Source organism: Alligator mississippiensis, chromosome 4, assembly GCF_030867095.1.
Source record: "Alligator mississippiensis isolate rAllMis1 chromosome 4, rAllMis1, whole genome shotgun sequence".
Taxonomy (NCBI): Eukaryota; Metazoa; Chordata; order Crocodylia; family Alligatoridae; genus Alligator; species Alligator mississippiensis.
This window is the reverse complement of record NC_081827.1, coordinates 2,538,452-2,553,225: the sequence shown is the minus strand read 5'-3', so window position 1 is coordinate 2,553,225 and position 14,774 is coordinate 2,538,452. Positions and strand designations below refer to the sequence as shown.

The window sequence follows — 14,774 nt, the reverse complement described above, 5'->3', positions numbered from 1 at the left end:
CCTCCTGCTAGATTCTTTCCTGCTGCTTCCAGGGATGTTTTTATCCTCCTCGCCTGCCGGGCGCAGCCAGCGGTGGGTGCACCCCAGGCCAGGGTGGCACCCCCAGGACTCAGGCCTGGCAGGGGATGGTGTCCAGCCAAGCCCTGCGAGCAGAGAGCACCTGGGCACAACAGCTTTGTTCGAGTGCAAGTATCCCCCACGGTAGAGACCGCTGAGAGCAGCGGGGCTGGCAGGGACATGCAGGGTCACATCCAGCCCAAGACGGGATCAGCCCCATTCAAACCAGCCCAGATAAACCCCGTGTGCGACCTCGGAGCCACATGACAGTCGCTCCCAACATCACCCCTGCCCCTGGGATACAGGGGGGCCGCAGCTGCCAACGTCCTGCTGCACCTGGGGGGGTCACGGACACTGCAGAGAGCCCAGGCCATGCCCCTGCTGCAGAGGAAGGCAAAACCCCCCAGTGTGACCAGGAGGGAAATCCCCTTTTGCCCCAGTGTAGCGTGGGGCTGAGCCAGAGCATGGGGGCAAGACCCTCCAGCCAGGACCCTGCGGGGTGGGTGCAGCAGGAGCACTGGCACAGCCCAGCCTGGGCTGCAGCACCCAGAGCCTCTGGGGTAGGGTTAAAACCCCCCCAATACATGCAGCAGAAGTGTGGGGAGGGGGCAACCAGCACAGCCCAGAAGCCTGGGACACCCCGACAGCAGAGCACGGGCATCGCTGAGCCTAGATCCTCCCGCCCAGGGCCTGTCTACCCTCTCCTGGACACCGCCAGTGCTAGAGACAGATACAGGCACCGCCAGGCCTCCCACCACCTTTTGTGGTTAGAGCCATGTCTGCTGGAGACCTGAGGCCAGATCAGCCGGAAGCAGCAAGGCTACGGGTATCCCCAGTGCCAGACTGGGCCCGGGGCTTGGGAAGCCCCCAGAGCGGCGATGCAGGCAGCATCAGAGATCCAACTCCTCGGCCGTCAAACTTGCGCCTGGTTTGCGAGCAGGCGGTCGACGTGGGGTGAAGTGACCACGCACCAGGTACATGCACAGACGTTTGGTCCCGTGGCTGTCACCTGCCCCCACTGAGACCAGTCCAGCTCCATCTTCTTTGCAACCCCCCGGAAGAGAGCTGAAGGCTGCTATTCAGTCCCCCTCGGTCTAAGTCAGCCTCTTCTCACGTCCTGTCCCCCAGCCCTTCAACCATTTTCGTTCCCCTCCTCTGGGCTCTTTCCAGTGTGTCCACATCCTTTCTGTAGTGGGGGCCCAAAACTGGACACAGGACTCCAGATGTGGCCTCCCCAGTGAAGAATAGAGGGGAGGAATCACTGCCCTTGATCTGCTAGCAACGCTCCTACCGATGCAGCCCAGGATGCATGGCATCTCATTCAGATTCCCAAAGCAAAATCTTGAGCGTCTTGACAGCTCCTGCAGTTAGTCATTTCTACATCTGGGTTCACGTGATCACCCCCGAACTTCAGAAGTTCTTCGAAACAACACTTTGCAAGATGAACATCTCGCGGTGCGACCGCAGTGTCTGCAAACAGCGCAGCGCTTCATCGAAAGCTGCGATCGTTACGAACGCCCAGACGGGGCAGATGGACTCTGGCACATGGCGATAATATCAAAGAGCAGCTCACAGATTTGGAAGCTGGTATCTGATCAAAAAGTGGGAAAGGAGCCAAGAAACCCGCTTGGCTCAACAAGGATATTAGGGAACTACTGAAAAGAAAAAAAGACCCATATAAGCAATGGAAAAATGGTTCAACAACCCGAGAGGAGTTCACTTATGTAACCAGGGTGTGCAGGTGCAAGATACAGAAAGCCAAGGCAGGCATGGAGATCAGGCTGGCATCTGAAATAAAGGACAACAAAAAGTCCTTCTACAGGTACGTGGTGAGCAAGAAAAAATTGAGCTCCACTGTGGGACCCTTACTGAATATGGAGGGGCAGCTCGCGGCCGATCCCCATGAAAAGGCAAAGCTCCTAAATGCATACTTCACATCGCTATTCCAGAAAGCGCACGGGAGCTGCTCACCGGTCCAGATGCCCAGGAATATGAGGAAGGCAACAGACCACATGAAATCAGTCCCGAACAGGGGAGGGTCCTCTTAGAAGATCTGGACATTATCAAGGCTGCTGGGCCAGACGGCCTGCATTCAAGAGTCCCAAAAGAACTGGCTGAGCTCGCAGCAGGGCCTCTGGAGAAGCTATTCGAAAAACCGTGGCACTCGGGAGTGGTCCCAGACGACTGGAAGAGGGCCAATGTGATACCTATCCTTAAGAAAGGGAGGAGGGATGACCCTGCAAACTACAGACCAGTCGGTCTGACTTTGGTCCTAGGAAAAAATTTTGAAAAAGTAGTTAAGCAGGCCACCAATTACGAGCTCACGACCGGTGGGGTGTTAAGAAGCAACTAGCACGGCTTTGTGGAGGGTAGATCGTGCCTGACAAGCCCGGTGTCCTTTTATGACAGGTAACTAGCCAGCCGGACAAGGGACACGCGGTTGACGGCATGTACGTAGACTTCAGCAAAGCCTTTGATTCTGTTTCCCATGAAATCCTCTCACTAAACTGGAGGGTGCTGGCCTGGACCAGTCTACAGTGAGGTGGGTGGACAACTGGCCGCTCCCAGAGTCGTAATCGATGGGATGGTCTCATCCTGGAGGACTGTCTCCAGTGGTGTCACGCAGGGATCGGTGCTTGGACCTGTGATTTTTAACACATTTATTAAGGACTTGGATGAGGGGATGGAAAGCTCAATGATTAAGTTTGCAGATGACACCAAGCTGTGGGGAAACGCGGGCACATGCGAGGAAAGGGTAGAGATCCAGGATGACCTTGACAGATTGGTCCTATGGGCTGAACAAAATCCTTGGAGGTGTTCAAGAGGAGGCTGGAGAAGCACCAGGTTGAGCTCGTTTGAGCTCATTAACCTCCTGCCTATGGCAGGGGACTGGACTCAATGATCTTACAGGTCCCTTCTGGTCTTTTGATTCTGTGATGCCAGAGGAAAGACGACAACGAGGAGGAGACAGCAGCATTGCAGAAGAAAGGTTGGTTTGGAGAGTGGACTATCAAAAGGCATTAAAAAAAAGAAGGAGAGAGGGTCATTAACGCCTGTGGAATAAGGAGACCCTAGCAGGAAACAGGTAGATTATAACGAGCTATGAAGTCAAAGCACATGTCTCATGAACAGAAACATCATGGCTGCTCAAAAACAGTCGGCTTTAAAGTCTGGGTAGAGCTGAAATCAAAGAGGAAGGTGGGGAGGTACAATTGCAACCCCTAGATCTGCCCGTGGGTGCCCATCTCCCGCCCAGCTCTCCTGCCTGCCCAGGACAAATCCTTCCACTGAGCCAAAGAGAGCAGGGGGAGGCATCCGCGGGACGGCATCTCCCAGCGCAATGCTCATGAGATTTCCTTCAGTCCAGCGTGCCGAGGTCTCTCCGAATCCTAGCCCTACCCTCCAACGCATCTGCTACTCCCCGCAGCTTGGTGTCATCTGCAAACCTGCTGCAAACTCCATCCCATCCTCCAGGTTGCTGCTCAAGAGGCTGAACGAAACCAGCCCCAGGGCCAACCCCGGGGGACTCCACTTAATACCACTTGGAAGCAGGCTGCAGCCAGCCCTGGAGCCGGCCTCTGTCCCCCCTAGGGCTCACCGCTAGCTGCAGTCACACCAACCCAGAGCAGCAGAGGGTCCCCAGGAAGGCTGCGTACATCTGAGCATCACAAGCAGTTGGGAGATGGGAGCTCAGCGATGAGAACCAAGCTGGCCTCAAGCAGCCGGATAAGCCTCCTGCTCTGCTACCGCCTGCCTGCCTGGCCTTGGGCATGACACTTCATCTCAGTAGCCTGGACTGCATGCAAGAGACAGGCTCTGTGAGCCTACATTTGTGCTCCCCTCCCATGGAGGAGTGGAGGTCTCTGCTGAGTGCCAGGATCTTCAGCAAAGCCTAGGACCAGGCACAGAGCCACGGCCAGATGCCCAGAGCAAGGGTCTGAGCAGGCACCGGAGCCACGGAACAAGAGCAGGTGGCTTGTAGGACATGGCAGGGAGCTCCTGGGCAGGGGGAGGATGCCAGGCCTGGCAGGAAGCAAGGGCATGGCTGCGCTCAGCGCTAACGAACCCACTCTGTCATCAGCCTGAAGACACGGAGGGAAGTGCCTGAAGCTTGCTCCCAGCCCGGTGGGCACTGGTGATGCCTCCCAACAGCTCATGAAGCCAGGACAGAGCCCGGGCTCCCAGCCCAGAGCTCAGGGCCCCATCCCTGAGACCTTCATGGGCTTCTCCTCAGCAAGCCAGGGTGCAGGGGTCTCGCTCCGTGATGCCTTCTCTGCCAGGGCCTTGCTGTGAAACAGAGCAGCAGAGACCAGAGACCCCCCGGGGGGCTGAATCCTCCCCGACTCTCCCTGCCAGCTCGAGCTGAGCCTCCAGGAAAGGGGGGCGGCAGGGTACCTCTACCCTGGCAGGCTCCTCCCTGGTAAATAACCCCAGATTAAAAGGCAGGATGCAGAAGGGCCGCTGGGGCTATCGACTCGATCACTGCAGCAATTAGAAGCCGCCATCCATGGGCTGAATTAATGAACGATTGCAGAGGGAGGCGCTGGGCTAGGATGCAGCCTGCTCCGCTCCAGATGCCTCCACGGCTGTTCCCAGCCCCTCCGGGTCGGGGGCTGCATGCTCTCAGGCAACCGCGTGCTGGCCTAATGAGCCAAGCTGCCCAAACGAGCCTGGCCAGGCCTGCTGAAAAGCTCCGGTGTGCTATTGCCGGCGCCGGTACAGGGATCGCCATTAAAAGGAAGCGCTTATAAATACCCACTCTGGTCCTCCCGGTAACACGATGTGGATGACAGAGCGCGGGGAGGCCAGCGCTGACCTAAATCGGAGCGTAGAGCTGGCACCGTGAAGGGGGGAGGCTGGATGAGCAGGATAGGGCTCCTGGGTGCAAGGAAGGGCAGTGTGATGCAGTCACTGCCCCGGGTTGCTGTCGAGACCAGCGGCACAGGGGCTGCCAAAAGCCTGGTCTCCCTGGGAAGTGAATTCGGGTGCGTCGGGCAGCCTGCCCTTGAAATCCACGTGGGATGGTTTCCCCGCACCCCCAGTGGGGAGAACGGCAGCAGAGGCAGCCCCACGCGAGGCTCCTATCCGTGTCAACGCCCGCCACGGCCAGATCCGGGGCCTTTCTATCCAACCCTCCCGGCATGCAGCTGCCGGAGGTCCCAGGGCTGCACAGCCCCTGGGGACGCGGCCTCCCTTCCTTTGTGGCCTCACCAGGGACCTGCCTGAAAAAAGGAGAAGCAGGCACTGGTGGGGTAAGGCACAGCGGGGAGATCTAGATGCAGACCCACGTCTGGGTGGAGAGGAAGGTGCAAGGGCAAGCCGTGAACGGGGGGAGGCCCCGTGCCCTCCAGATCTTAAAGCCCACTCCAAGAATGGTGCAAGGGGAGGTCTCTGCTCCCTCCTGAAGACCCAAGACTGTCCCTGGGCTTTGCATGGGGTAGTCGTGGTACCCAGTTGACAAGGGGCAGGATGGCAGGGTCGGCCTGAGTGCCGCAGGGTGAGAGATGCAGGTGACAGAGGAGAGCATGCCAATAGGGAGATGGGAGCAAGGCAGCCCCCAGTAAAGCCAGTAACCAGTGCCTCCAGACCCCCAGCCCCAAACCAGCTTTCAGAGGCCAGCTGCTAGAGATGCTCTCATGCATAGTGTAGGCTCAGTCATAGCATCATAGACAACAAGGGCTGGCAGGGAGCTGAGGAGGTCACATCTAGTCCAGCCCCTGCTCCAAGCAGAACCAGCCCCAACTCCATCATCCCAGCCAAGGCTTTGTCTAGCTGGGTCTTTAAAACCTCCTAGCACGGAGTCTCCACCACTTCACTGGGTAACCAGTTCCAGTGCTTTACTACCCTCCTGGTGCAAAAGTTTTCCTAACATCCAAACTGAACTTCCCCTGATACAAAACTTGAGCCCATTGCTCCTTGTTCTGTCATCTGCCCCCACTGAGCACAGTGGTGAGAACAGTCGTAGTCCCAGAGCCAGGGAGCTGTGGGGTCACATCCAGTCCAAGCCTGAGGCAGGATCAGCCCCGTCCAAACCAGCCCAAACAAACCCCATGTCTGACTCGGAGCCACACGACAGTCACCCTGCCACAGCCCCAGGCATCGCCCCTGGGATACAGGGGGCCACAGCCACCAACATCTTGCTGCTGCCAGGGGGGTCATGGATGCTGCAGAGAGCCCAGGACGAGGCCGTGCCCCTGCTGCAGAGGGAGGCAAAACCCCCAGTGCGACCAGTCTGAGCAGGGGGAAATCCCTTCCTGCCCCAGTGAGCGCAGGGGCAAGACCCTCCAGCCAGGACCCCACAGGGTTGGTGCCTGCAGCAGCACCCAGCGCCTCTGGGGGAGGCTTACAACACCCCCCACCCCCCCATACAATGCAAGGAGCAAGGAAACTCCTCTGGGTGCAACACAGCACCTCTACTAGTCAGGGGGGCGGCTGCACTGATGGACCCCCGAGACAGCCGCAAGCCTTGCTCAGCACTGAGAGCAGCCCGTGGCTGCTACCCATGCCAGCCTGCAAGCCCTTAGAGGAGAAGGTCCTCAGCACTGGTGCCAGGGCCCAGAGGGTGAGCAGGCCCTGCTCACTGGGTGCTGCAGGGCTGGGAAGCCCAGCAGTGAAGCAGCCCCATGCACCCTGGCCTGCACATCAGAACTGCACTGGATGCTTGCACAGCTCTTGCTAGCCTCTCCCCGTTTCCCTTCCAGGGCCTGGAGGCACGGAGCAATTCCACAGGCTACAAAGAGAAGCAACACAGAAAGCATCGCCTTTCCCTGCCCCCAGGCCCCAAACCTCTGCCGCTCGCCAGCCGATGGGGACAAGATGCTTGCAGCGCACCAGGGCAGGGCAGAGGGGAAGCCGCGTGCTGCAGCGGAGAGCTGTCTGCACTGGCACGTCGTTAGCAGGCTGGGCCAAGTCCTCCACCCTTCAGCCTGGCAAAGGAGGGGGTGCTCCAGGGACGCTCAGAGCCAGCTGGCACCTACACCTTTGCAAGGAAGGGCAGCGGGGAAAGAGCTGGGGACCCCAGAGGCTGCATCTGCCTCTGGGCACACCAGCGCTGGCCTTACACCAGGCTGGAGCTCTGCCCAAGACACCTGCCAGCCACCAGGCTGCTCCCTGCCTCTCGTTATACCCAAACCCATCATCTTCGTTATACCGTGAAGAGGACCAGGCAAGAAGAGGACCGGGCCAGGCCCCACCTTAACCCTTGGGGCACAGTGCTGGACACGACCGGCTCCTTACCCCAGAGATGTCAGCCACCCGGTGAATGGGCACCTCCTTCTTGCTGTGCAGTCCCTTGCCATTCTTAATAGCCCTGCGGGGAGGAAAGAGAGAACAAACATGCTGTCAGCCACGGGACGGGAAGCCCCCGCGCCAGCTACGCTGCCCACTGTCAGCTCCATGAGCTCCCCCCAGCCCCGACCACAGCACGGGCAAATGACAGGGCTCCCCCCACCCCCATGCAGCAGGGATTGAATCGCCAGCGGTGCTGCACCCCCATCGCCAGCACGCAAAGCACGTGGCCGGCAGCGCGGTGCTAGCGAAACGAGCTTCCTTCCAGGTAAAGAAAAACACTGAAGATAAAGTGGCTGGGACGGAGACAATGCTGGACAAGGGAGACATTTCCCAGCGCAAAATGAATTAACGAGCGCAACGGAGCTGACAGGAAGCCTCATTCTCCGCTCTCGCTGCAGCCACAGCCATTAACGTTTATTAACAGGAGAGAGAAGAATGACCGTGGCACATCCTCGCACTGGGCCCCTGGGGCTGCATCGGAGAGAGAGAGAGCAAATGCTTCGCAGCCCTGGCACTGCCATCCCCGACCGGCCTGGGCCACGGCTTGGCTGGCCGGACGTGCTGGGGGAACGGCCCGTTTCTAGGGAGGGCAATGAATGCTGCGCCCGGGGCTGGTCCCTGCACCTCCAGCAGGAGAGAGAAGAGCTGGAGCAGGCGCAGAGACGGGCAGCGAGGATGAGGAGCGCTGCGGAGGGGCAGCTTGGAGGAGAGACTCATGAGGCCAAGCCTGGACAGGGCAGAAGAGACGCTGGACGGGGCAGAAGGGGTCACAGCACACGAAATGGCCAAGAGAAAGTCCCTGGGGGTCAGTCATTGCTCCTCTCTCCCCAGACAGGGACAAGGGGTCACAGCATGGACCGAGCAGGTGTCAGTTGACCATGAACACCAGGCCGCTCTTTTCCCCCCACGTGGCATTAAAGTGAGGGCTCGTGGCCACCAGCTGCAGAGGAATTTCGGCCAAATCCACCCAGGACTGGACATGGGCTTGGAGGAAAGGGGCACGGGGAGCTCTGGAGCAGGGAGCGAGAGGCACGGCCTCTGCATCAGACCGGCCTGGACCTTAAAGGCTGCAAGGGAGAGAGGAGCAGGGAAGACCCTGCTTGGACCCCGTCATCTCCCATCCAGCTCCGCTCTCCGCCCGTGTGACGCTGGAGACTGGGCACGCCGGACCTGGGGCTGACCCAGGCCATGGCAGTTCTTACAACAGATATCATCCCCCAGGACAGGCACCTCCGAAACGCAACCAGTCCCAGCCCCGAGCAAGCTGCACATCCAGCACCTGGCACCACGGGGACCTGAGCCCCATTGCAGGCTCCAGGGTGCAAATGCAAGCTTTTGCGGGCCCTAGGGCATCGGGTCTCGTCTCTGTGCACAGGGCTGGGGTGTGGCGTCTGGACCAGGCCAGGCCAGGATGTGTCTGGGGGGAGCTGAACAGTGCTGTCCTCTGCCCTCCCAGCACTGAGGACTAGCAACTGGAAGGCTCCCGGCGCCGCAGGGAGAGACAACCCCAGGGCAGGACACAGCTAAAAGAACAAGACCCCGAACTGCACCGGGAGCTGCCAAGCTGCTTGCGACGGGGATGCTGCATGCCCCGCGGCAGCCTGGCTCCCGCTGCGGCCAGCAAACCCCCCTGCCACCAGCAGCAGGGATCACAGAGGACAACAGCAAAGTTCTCCGATCGCTCGAGGCTGCCGGTTTCCAGCCTCAGGTCAGGCGGGAAGCGGGACGCTGGTGATGCCTGGGGAGGAAAGGGCTCCGTGCCGGCAGCAGCGGGGAAAGGGCAGCGCCGTTCCCGAAGGTGGGAGCGGCGCCTTCCCTTGACAGCCGTGTCCTTTTCCCTGTTGCAAATGCCACAGCTGTTTGCCAGGTGTTGCTGGCGCAGAGCGCGAAAGCGCCGGGCCCTGACAGCGCGGGGCAGGGCTCCTGCAGCTCGCAGAGCTGCTGATTGCAGCCGCCGGGGGAGGGAAGTAAGGGCCCCCAACTGCTCCTTAATGGCTCGCAGCAGAGGGTTATTAATTACCCAACAGGGTGAGGACCGCCATCGGATGGGAGCAGCGGAAGGGCCTTAAGCCCCAAGGATGCACTGGGCTCAGCCAGAGGAAGCCAGGCTCTTCCAAACTGATGGGGAAACTGAGGCATGGAAGCCACACAAGGTTGAGAAGCCAGGGCCCCTGGCACCCTGTCTCTCACCTGGGCACCCAGTGGGTAGGTGGAGAGCCCGAGCTGTGGGAGGTTTCCAAGAGGCTGAAGGGGCACCGGGCAAAGCTGCAGCATCCTGCGTCTGGGCAGGGGGCTGGGCCAGACAACCCCAGGGCAAACGGGGGGGGGGGGGGGGCTGCAAGGCACTGCTGGATGGTGCTGGCAGCGTGACCGAGCACGGGGACATGGGTGAGGCAGGGAAAGCTCCCCGTTGTCCCCCCCTGGGTGCCCTGCCACCACCTTCCCTGCCTGGCGTCAAATCCACCATGCCACGCAGCCCGTGGGGGTAGCGTGCTCCCCCATTCATCTGCTCCGCGATGGTCCCATGACGCTCAGAGCCCAGCACCCCCTTGCCTGATGCTTTAAATGCGTGAACCAGATGCGTGCTCTCCTCCGGAACGGGGCAGGCAGCCCGGGAGGGTGGTGGTCCTCTGTGGGCTCTTGTCTAGGCTGTGACCCAGCTCCGGGCACCGTCACCTGTGCTCTTACCCCCACCCCTCAATTCAGGAAGCAAGCAACAGGCAGTCCTGGCCCAGTCTGGGCTGGGCTCGGAGGCACGTCCCCTCCATCCCCTCCTGGGCTTCCCCCAGGTCCCCGCCGCCCCGCGGCTGCGGCATTTGATTCCGAATAAAAGCTCCTGACATCTCCAGCTTCCCCTTTCGGGCCTGCTTAATAGCTGCTCTTTGCCGAGAGCTGCGCGCCAGCTCAAGCTGGGCCAGGATGATAATAAAGAGACGAGGGGAAGGCTCCGAGCTCCCACCGAGGCTTTGTACAGCGATCAATTTGCTGCGCCGTGTCATCCGTGCAGCGGTGGGAAGAGGCCAGCCTGCTCCATCAGAGGCAGTGATCTAGGGACTCTTTTTGTCCTCCTCCTTTGGAAAACAACGCCGAGGCCCCAAAAGCACCGCTGGGGAGATGCTGCTTGGCTCGCCCATGGACAGCGGCGCTCCGGAAAACAGCTCTTCTGCCAGTCTGTGCAAGAGACATTGCAAAACCTAGCGGCTGCAGAGATGAGGAGCTCGCGCGTCCTCTGGCTCTGGGGACTTTGAGAGAGGCCAGCAAGCACAAAGCTGGGGTCCACGGAGGGCTGAAGGCCCTGGGCAGCTCCCAAAGCAGAGGGCAAGGTGCTGTGCGATGGTCCACGTTTGTGGATGACTAGATACAAGGCAGCAGCCATTGCTGGGTCCCAAGGGCGCGTGGAGGGGGTCCTGCTGTAACCCAGGTCCCCACTGCAGCAGGCTCCAGAAACGCTGCTCTTTGCTGGATCCTTCTCCGAGAGGCGCCTGGCTGGACACAAGGCTTTCGGGGAGAAGGTGCTGGCCAACGCCTGCGTGCAACCAGCGGATCCGTGCCGAGCTAAGCCCAGAGTGGATCCCGTGAAGGTAACAGCGCTGCTGGTCCTCCAGCTTTCTATGGTCATGGGGGTCCCATGGCTGAATGCACCTCGTCCAGCCCAGCGGGGACACCAGCTTCTCATCTCTGCCCCGTTGGATGGAAGCTGCTGCCTGTCTCAGAAGAGACACGGGCCGAGCCGCCCCATGGCCCGTCCCTCATAGCAGCACAGGGCAGCTGCGAAGGGGGACACCATTTCTGCAGGGCTGATCTGCGCTCAGTCCATCTCTTCCTGCCTGGCAAGGCCTAACCAGAGTCCTGGAGCCGCGGGGCTGGCAGGGACCTGAGGGGTAATATCCAGTCCTGAGGCAGGATCAGCCCCGTCCAAAACAGCCTAGACAAACCCGGTGTGCAACCTTGGGGCCACATGACAGTCACCCTGACACATCCCCAGGCATCGCCCCTGCCCCTAGGATGCAGGGGGGCTGCAGCCACCAACATCCTGCTGCTGCCAGGGAGGTCGTGGATGCTTGAGAGCCCAGGCCAAGGCCGTGCCCCCGCTGCAAAGGAAGGGGAAACCCCCCAGCTCGGCCAGTCTGAGCAGGGGGGAAATCCCTTCCTGCCCCAGTGCAGCGTGAGGCTGAGCCTGAGCGCAGGGGCAAGACCCTCCCGCCAGGACCCTGCGGGGTTGGTGCCAGCAGGAGCATTGGCGCAGCTGCAGCGCAGGCTGGAACTCAGGACCTGGGCTCCACGTGCACCCTGGTGTCTGGTTCCTGTGCCTCGGTTTTGCTGCCTGTAAAATGGGGGCAAGGTGCACTTGTGCAAGGCGCGGCAGAGCCCAATGCTGATCCCAACCCTCTAGAGCTATGGGGGGCTGTCCCGTGCTCTGGAAATCGCCAGGCAGCTTTATGGCAGCAGGAAGCCCCATCAGTCCTGCCTGCCCGCACGGCTGGGGGTGGGCACGCGATCCCAGACATATCAACGCCTCCGTCTCTCTTCACGCAGCGTCTCCGTCAGCATCCCGGGGCCCCAAGCCGAGTGTGCTTGGATGCCCTCCAAAGTCAGCAATGCCGGAGAGGAATGAATCCCCTTTCATCCCTGTGCTGCAGAGCTAGCGCGAGGGCAAACAGCCACCGTTTACCCAGGCTCAGGCAGGAGCGCGGTGTAGAGCTCCCGGGTTAACTCCGGCTCCCAGCGCCTGCCTGAGCAAACAGAGGGAGCCCATGTGGCTCTTTCCTCTCGAGTGGGGGAAACGGACCCGCCAGGCCTTCCCTCTCCGAGCTGCTGGTTCTAGCAGGGATGTTGGGAGCGCCGCGGGGAGTGTGCACCCCAGACCCAGCGACAAGGGGCACCCTCTGCCCTAGAGTCCGGGGGCAAGAAGGGGTGACATGCCCCCTAAAAGACACAGCGGTGCCTCGGGGGTAGCATGGTGGTTGCAGAAACCAAAGCCACCCTCAGCCAACGAAGCCCACGGCATGCGCCCGGGACCACGCGCTGCAGGGAAAGATCCTGAGCGGCGGGCAAAGCAGGTGACCGGAGCACCGGGGCTGCACCCCTCAGCTCTGGAGGATGGGCTCAGACCTCTGAGAGCCAGGAGGTGCAGGCACTGGGGAAGCAAAAGGTGGCTCATCTTGGAGAGACGGGATGGGACCAAGGGATGGGAGTGCACGGGCCAAAAGAGTCTCCCTGGCACAGGCCTCTCTGCAATACTGATCAATACTGCTCCCACAAAGGTTTTGCTGAAAAGCACGGGAATGCTATGTGGGGCCAGGCCGATACCTCATCACAGGCACACACGCCCTAACACCTTGCGTGACAGATCACACACGTGTTAGGGCCCTGCCTTGTAGACAACGAAGCTGGCTGAGGCTTTGCACCGAGCCAAACCTGCGGTTGTTAAGATGCAATGGGTGCTGGGATCTCCTGGCTGCGACTGGTGGGGAACGTATGGGCACGAGATGACTGAGTTCAGGTTCCTGAGGAAAGGAAGGATGCAGAGCAGCAGAGTAAGGACCCTGGACTTCAGAAAAAGCAGATTTGACTTGCTCAGGGAAGTCATGGGCAGGATCCCCTGGGAAGCCAGACTGAGGGCAACAGGAGTCAGGAGAGCTGGCTGGACTTGAAAGAAGCCTTACGGATAGTGCAGGAACAAGCTATCCCAACGCGCAGGAAGACTAGCAAGTGTGGCAGAAGACCAGCTTGGCTTAGAAAGGAACTCTTCAGTGAGTAAATCACAAAAACAAAGCTTACAAGAAGTGGAAACTTGGACAAATAACTAGGGAAGAATATAAGAGCATTGCTTGGACATGCAGGGATGAAGTCAGGAAGGCCAAAATGCAATTGGAGTTGCAGCTAGCAAGGGATGTGACAAGTGGCAAGAAGGGTTTCTACAAGTATGTCAAGCAACAGGAGGAGGATCAGGGAAAATGTGGGTTCCTCACTGAATGGGGGAGGCAACCTAGTGACAGAGGGTGCAGAAAAGGCTGAAGTGCCCGATGCCGTTTTCACCTCAGTCTTCACAGGCAAGGGCAGCTCCCAGACGACTGTGCTGGGCAGCACAGTTTGGGGAGGAGGTGAGCAGCCCTCAGTAGTGAAAGAACAAGTTAGGAAAGAACTGCTTAGGAAAGCTGGACGTGTGCAAGTCCATGGGGCCAGATGGGATGCACCCGAGGGTGCTGAGGGAGCTGACTGACGTGATTGCAGCCACTGGCCATCATCTTTGAAAACTCATGGCGATCAGGAGAGATCCCGGATGACTGAAAAAGGGCAAACATAGTGCTCATATTTAAAAAAAGGGAAGAAGGAGGATCCAGGGAACTACAGACCAGTCAGCCTCACCTCAGTCCCTGGAAAAATCATGGACCAGATCCTTGAGGAATCCATTTCCAGGCACTTGGAGAAGGTGATTAGGAACAGCCAGCATGGATTCACCAGGGACAAGTCATGCCTGACCAACCTGACTTCTGTGATGACTGGCTCTGTGGATGTGGAGAGACCGGTGGATATGGGGTACCTTGATTTTAGCCAGGCTTTTGATAGGGTCTCCCACAGCATTCTCGCAGGCAAGCTAAGGAAGTACAGGCTGGATGGACAGACTGTAAGGTGGATAGAAAACTGGCTGGAGCATCAGGCTCAGAGAGTGGTAATCAATGGCTCGATGTCTAGTTGGCAGCCAGTATCAAGTGGAGTGCCCCAGGGTCAGTCCTGGGGCCAGTTTTGTTCAATATCTTCATCAATGACCTGGAAGATGGGATGCAGCACACCCTCAGCGAGTTTGCAGATGACACCAACTGGAGGGAGCAGTAGATATGCTGGAGGGTAGGGCTAGGATTCAGAGAGACCTTGAGAAATTGTAGGATTGGGCCAAGAGGAATCTCATGAGGTTCAACAAGGACAAGCACAAAGTCTAGCACTTAGGTAGGACAGAACAACCCCCTGCACCAGTGCAGGCTGCGGGTGATGGGCTGGCCAGCAGCTCTGCAGACAAGGACCTGGGGGGGGACAGGGGACAAGAAGCCAAACAGGAGCCAGCAGCGTGCCCTTGGTGCCAAGAAGGCTACCAGCATCCTGGGCTGCATTGGTAGAAGCGCTGCCAATAGATGGAGGGCAGTGATCCCTCCCCTCTATTCAGCACTGGGGAGGCCACATCTGGAGTCCTGTGTCCAGTTGTGGCCCCCCACTACACAAAGGATGTGGGGAAACTGGAGAGTCCAGCAGAAGGCTACAAAAATGGCTGGGGGACACGACTAGTGAGGAGAGGCTGAGGGAATTGGGCTAACCGAGTCTGGAGAAGAGAAGACCGAGGGGGATTGAATAGCAGCCTTCACCTCCCTGCAGGGGGGCTGCAAAGAGGATGGAGCTGGACTGGTCTCAGTGGGGGCAGGTGATAGGACAAG

General features: G+C 59.5%; 1 protein-coding gene across 1 annotated transcript in view; it reads right to left on the bottom strand.

Moving 5' to 3' along the window:
* The window catches only part of SND1 (staphylococcal nuclease and tudor domain containing 1), a 227,842-nt gene that overhangs the window by 58,801 nt on the left and 154,267 nt on the right, over positions 1 to 14,774 (bottom strand). Inside the window, exon 14 of the mRNA XM_059725618.1 lies at positions 7,294 to 7,366. Coding sequence (XP_059581601.1) covers positions 7,294 to 7,366 — 73 coding nt within the window. The remainder of the gene's footprint in view (positions 1 to 7,293; positions 7,367 to 14,774) is intronic.